This window comes from Polyodon spathula, chromosome 4 (genome assembly GCF_017654505.1).
Source record: "Polyodon spathula isolate WHYD16114869_AA chromosome 4, ASM1765450v1, whole genome shotgun sequence".
Lineage (NCBI taxonomy): Eukaryota > Metazoa > Chordata > Actinopteri > Acipenseriformes > Polyodontidae > Polyodon > Polyodon spathula.
Window position 1 is genome coordinate 95,198,415 of NC_054537.1, and position 5,568 is coordinate 95,203,982.

The 5,568-nt window shown below is 43.8% G+C and overlaps 1 protein-coding gene across 1 annotated transcript; it reads right to left on the reverse strand.

Annotated features, from left to right (window-relative positions):
- Positions 1-523: 523 nt before the first annotated feature.
- LOC121315176 (60S acidic ribosomal protein P1) lies at positions 524-4,081 on the reverse strand. The gene is made up of 4 exons (XM_041249222.1): positions 3,874-4,081; positions 3,251-3,325; positions 1,046-1,157; positions 524-654 (listed from the first exon to the last, which is right to left on the reverse strand). The coding sequence occupies exons 1-4, from the start codon at positions 3,943-3,945 to the stop codon at positions 569-571; spliced, it is 345 nt and encodes a 114-aa protein (XP_041105156.1). The 5' UTR covers positions 3,946-4,081; the 3' UTR covers positions 524-568.
- Positions 4,082-5,568: the final 1,487 nt, after the last annotated feature.

A 5,568-nucleotide genomic window follows, 5' to 3' on the forward strand; every position in this document is an offset into this window, starting at 1 on the left:
TACTTGTTTGCTTGTTTAGATACAAAAAGGCACAAGTTTAACTTAACACTTCAAATAGAACAAACATGGAAATGACATTGTAAAATGGAGGGGGAATATAAAAATCACCACACAACATTTCCAGCAAGGCTGCCACTGTTTAAGTAAGGTATTTCAGAATGACATGCTTCCCTTTGTCATGAGACTAAGGCATTAACCAGCACAATTTTTTTTACCAAGATAGCTTTCCATTGTTTACTCTTTACTGTCTAAAACTAATAGGAGGCTCAAGAGCTGCTGTATTGATCCTAAAATCTCACATCACATGGAAGCTCTTTTCCATTCGCCATTTTTGAAACAAATTCTGGTGAAGCGCAAGGTATCTAATTTCTAGCGAATACGAACATCTGATTTCTGTATCTGAATACGTCAAGGGTTACATACGTACAAACACCACAATTAGCAGACGTGTTTTGGATTTGACTAGCCCAAAGGAATTGCCCTGAAAACGAGCCCACAGGTAGAGAAACGACAGGGAGCACAATTACATTTCAGTTTTTATTCTTGTTGCCAGTTACAAAAAGGAAGTTTAGTCAAACAGACCAAAGCCCATGTCATCATCAGACTCCTCAGACTCCTCCTTCTTCTCTTCCTTCTTCTCCTCTGCTTTCTCAGCTGTAAGACAGAGGCAAGGTAAGTCGCATTACATGCACACCCAAAAAGGGACCTAAATTCTTTGCTGTCTTTCCTACATGTGACTATTGCAAGACAAAGCGATATAGCTGGTTATAAAATTAAAAATGCACCTTGCTAATCTAAAGGAATCAAATCTTTCCCATCTCTTCTACATAATTACACTTGCATCTCAAAGTAGTTTGTGAAACTCAGAAGTAGACCTTAAAAGGCACTTGCTTAATGGGAGTGAAACTGTGTGTACTTTAAAACCTTCATGGTGTCATAATCAAATTAAAACTGCAGTTTGCAGCTAATAGCCACACAGCCCCAGCAATGTCTAAGGTCTTGCTCTCCAGGAGTTTCTGAAGCCAGTGAATGGTGCGTTACTGACCTGGGGCACTTCCAGCTGGGGCTCCTCCAGCAGGAGCGGCACCAGCAGGGGCGGCTCCTCCTCCAGCACCAACATTGCAGATCAGGCTGCCGATGTCCACGCTGGCCAGTGCCTGAGACAGGAGACACAGCACAGACTCACTGAGACAGGAGATACTCGCCAAGTCCACTGCTTCTTACTGCTCTCTATAGCAAGAGCTTGCATGTTTGTAGGGTTTAGAGTCAACACTTCGAAAATCCTGAATTTTGCATGCACTTGATAATGACCATCCTGAACACCTGGTACTGTAAATCAGTGGTGCCCAAACTGTGCCGCCGCCGCCACCCCCCCCTTCAGCATACAATGTCCCCCCCACTGACACACACATTAATATTAGAAAATACCTTTATTTTAACAGGTGATTTTTGTAATGCAAATCAAATATTTTCCTAGATTTAATATTTTCCCAGATTTAGCTAAATACTAAGCATATCACAAATTCAAAAATTAAAAAAAAAAAAAACTTTACAAGCAGCTGACATGTCAAATCCCAGTTCATAACATCTGTTAACACACACACACAATTGGCAAGTCAACATTTAGCTGACATTGCTAACAAATAAATCCATGAATACATACAACTTTTTTTTTGTTAAGCTTTGCGATACATTTCCTAACAGATACATCTGAAAAACATTATCGGTTCAGCAACTAAATCTGAAAATAAATCTGGGTTTTCACATTGCCAGCTAAACCTGAAGCTGACCTGCAAGCTCACCTCTATGGACACGTTTGATTTGTCATTGTATGCTGCCGTTACACACTGCCTTTAAGTGTAACATTTGTATTTAGCAAAACTGACTTGTTAAATCTAAGAAAACATGTGATTTACATTAACCCTGGGAAAACACAGCTGTTAAATTTACTTTTTTTTTTTAAAAAAGCACTTCATACATAGTAGCTGTCACTTCACTACAGTTTCACCGACACTCCACTTCAAAACATGTTTCTTGGGCTGTTCCTAGCGTGATAGTCAACGGCTCATTTGAAAAGGTAATAACTTGGTCTAATGAATTGTCATTTATGTCTAATTAAAAGAGTTTACAGAACTGCTTCTTCATTGATAGCCATGCCCCCCTTACTGATCACTGCTATAAATAGTCAGATGCATTACAGGTAGAAAAACTACTGACTAACCTTTATGGAGACACATCTGACTAGTATCCTCAGCACACACCAAGCACCCAAACAATTCATAATCAACATGCGTCAAACCACCGAATTCCACATTCACAATCATAACAGGACCATGCATTACACAGGCCGTGTGAACACTGTACTGCAACACAGGAACACTGTACTGCAACAGGACCATGCATTACACAGGCCGTGTGAACACTGTACTGCAACAGGACCATGCATTACACAGGCCGTGTGAACACTGTACTGCAACAGGACCATGCATTACACAGGCCGTGTGAACACTGTACTGCAACAGGACCATGCATTACACAGGCCGTGTGAACACTGTACTGTGAACAACAGGACCATGCATTACACAGGCCGTGTGAACACTGTACTGCAACAGGACCATGCATTACACAGGCCTTGTGAACACTGTACTGCAACAGGACCATGCATTACACAGGCCTGTAGTGTGAACACTGTACTGCAACAGGACCATGCATTACACAGGCCGTGTGAACACTGTACTGCAACAGGACCATGCATTACACAGGCCGTGTGAACACTGTACTGCAACAGGACCATGCATTACACAGGCCGTGTGAATAGGGTAAGAATACTGCACCTGCTTAAGGCAGATCAGTTACTCTCCCTCCCACCATGGACATGAATGCATTACCAGGGATGTAGATAAAAGGAAAATTTAAACAGATAAAAGAAAGCGATTTTATAATCTATTTACCTTGCTTTTGTATTTTCCCTCTCTTGCCTTCATGGGGACTTAAATACAGCAATTCTCTTGTATAAAATAAACCACATCCTATTTTAAAAGGCATGGGAACACTAGTGCAGATGAAGTCTCACTGCTGTACTGACGCTGTCAGGGGAACCGGCTAAATATAACAGAAATTAAACGGACCATAGGACATACATTTATTTACAGACAACTACAAAAAACTGTATTTCCCCGATTAATCGCGTTTCAAGAGAGCTAAAGCTTAAACTGCGGGTTAAAAGACCTCCATATCGCTGCGGGCTTACCTTGGCAAACAGGCCGGGCCAGAAGGGCTCCACAGACACCCCAGCGGCCTTGATGAGGGCATTGATCTTGTCCTCCTGCGGAGGGGAAAGAAAAACGTTATCATTGTCACACAGCCGCTGCCGGTATAGTGTTCATTATTATTATTATAAGTTTCCACAAAACCTGTGTCTGACCAGCGCAGGTGGAAAACACACGTGTTGAGTACTGACAGGCCTTACACATCCCCTACGAGGCAGCCGGAGCCCATTAGCTGTGAGCTCTAACAAGCAGAGCACTACACGTGTCGTCCATGTGTTTGCACTAGTGTTACTCACTACTTACAAAACACTGGAGGGCCAAAGCATTGTAAAAATCTCACCCGGCAGACAATCCACAGGATATAACCGCTGGGTGGATTTCTAGATCCTGTACACTTAGACTAACTTCGTCCTGTCTTTAGACTACTCTGTTTTAAACCTAGCGACGCGCACATCACTAAAGTACAGCACAGACATTTGCATCCCTTCCCTACACATACTATACACTTCACATTGAGGCCATCTCTCCGGCTGGGCGGAAACCCTCCACTCGGTGTCCGCCATGTCGCCTCTCTTCCACGATCTTTCTCTCAGGAGACACTTACGGTGACGGTGACTTCGTCGTCGTGCAGGATGAGAGCCGAGTAAATACAGGCGAGTTCAGATACAGAGGCCATATTACTACGAGCTTTAATTAACTTAGTGGCTGGATGCCTAAAATCGAGAGTGCTAGTCGCCGGATTCAAAGGCCTTAGCTTCAGATGAAGAACCGAGCACTTCCCCGAGCAGTACGCGTCGACAGAGAGGAAGCACAGAGGCGGGCTTAAACCTTTTATAGGAACCGACACAGGGAGGAGGAGCTGGCCTCACACTCATCATACTGACAGGGCGCCGACAGAGGCATCGCCAAATGTACCTGTCAGGACAGCCGAGCAAGTCAGCACCTCGGGTCACTTCTATTAAGTAACAAAGAGCTAATTAACTGGCAAACCTGAACTGATTTAGAGGTGAAATGGCTGCAGTATAGGATACTGACCTTACGCTGAAATTACACATAAATGAAAAATCCGGATAACTTAAAAAATAAAAATAAATCAAGTTCAAGTGTTAATTAAGGGGTTCCATGAGATTTGAAAGCAAGAAACACCATACACAGTAGTAACACTTCAAGTCAATGTATTAATACAAAGGAAACATATTAACATGAAACTGATTGAAGTTAGAAAACGAAATCATGAAACGCAAGTCTTACTATGAAAACAAAATCCCTACATGAGGGTCAATCACATTCACTTTGAAAATAAAAGGCAAGTGACCCCAGGGCTATTGTCCTCATTTGTGAAAGTGGACTTTGTGATTACTGGAAATCTTTCAGCTGCATCTTCCTGTTAATTCTTTCAACTATGTTATGATAACTTACTCTGATTTGTTAACTGCAGGAGTTATGTCTAAATGTAATGTATTGTGACTAGGCAGACAACTGCATTGTTGCAGGACTCGTCGTCTGTCCCGTTTCTCAGTCTTGTATATATTTTATGTTACATGTATTGTAAGAGGAACGAGTCATGCCGTTAGTTATCGTGGGAAGGGGAGTGAATGAGTTTGTGAATGCTGCTGCTGTCCTGGGATGCGCTGCTCGTTAGTTATGGGAGGGGGAGTGAATGAGTGTGTGAATGCTGCTGCTGCTGTCCTGGGATGCGCTGCTCGTTAGTTATGGGAGGGGGAGTGAATGAGTTTGTGAATGCTGCTGCTGTCCTGGGATGCTCTGCTCGTTAGTTATGGGAGGGGGAGTGAATGAGTTTGTGAATGCTGCTGCTGTCCTGGGATGCTCTGCTCGTTAGTTATGGGAGGGGGAGTGAATGAGTTTGTGAATGCTGCTGCTGTCCTGGGATGCTCTGCTCGTTAGTTATGGGAGGGGGAGTGAATGAGTTTGTGAATGCTGCTGCTGTCCTGGGATGCTCTGCTCGTTAGTTATGGGAGGGGGAGTGAATGAGTGTGTGAATGATGCTGCTGCTGCTGTCCTGGGATGCTCTGCTCGTTAGTTATGGGAGGGGGAGTGAATGAGTTTGTGAATGCTGCTGCTGTCCTGGGATGCTCTGCTCGTTAGTTATGGGAGGGGGAGTGAATGAGTTTGTGAATGCTGCTGCTGTCCTGGGATGCTCTGCTCGTTAGTTATGGGAGGGGGAGTGAATGAGTGTGTGAATGCTGCTGCTGCTGCTGTCCTGGGATGCTCTGCTCGTTAGTTATGGGAGGGGGAGTGAATGAGTTTGTGAATGCTGCTGCTGTCCTGGGACGCTCTG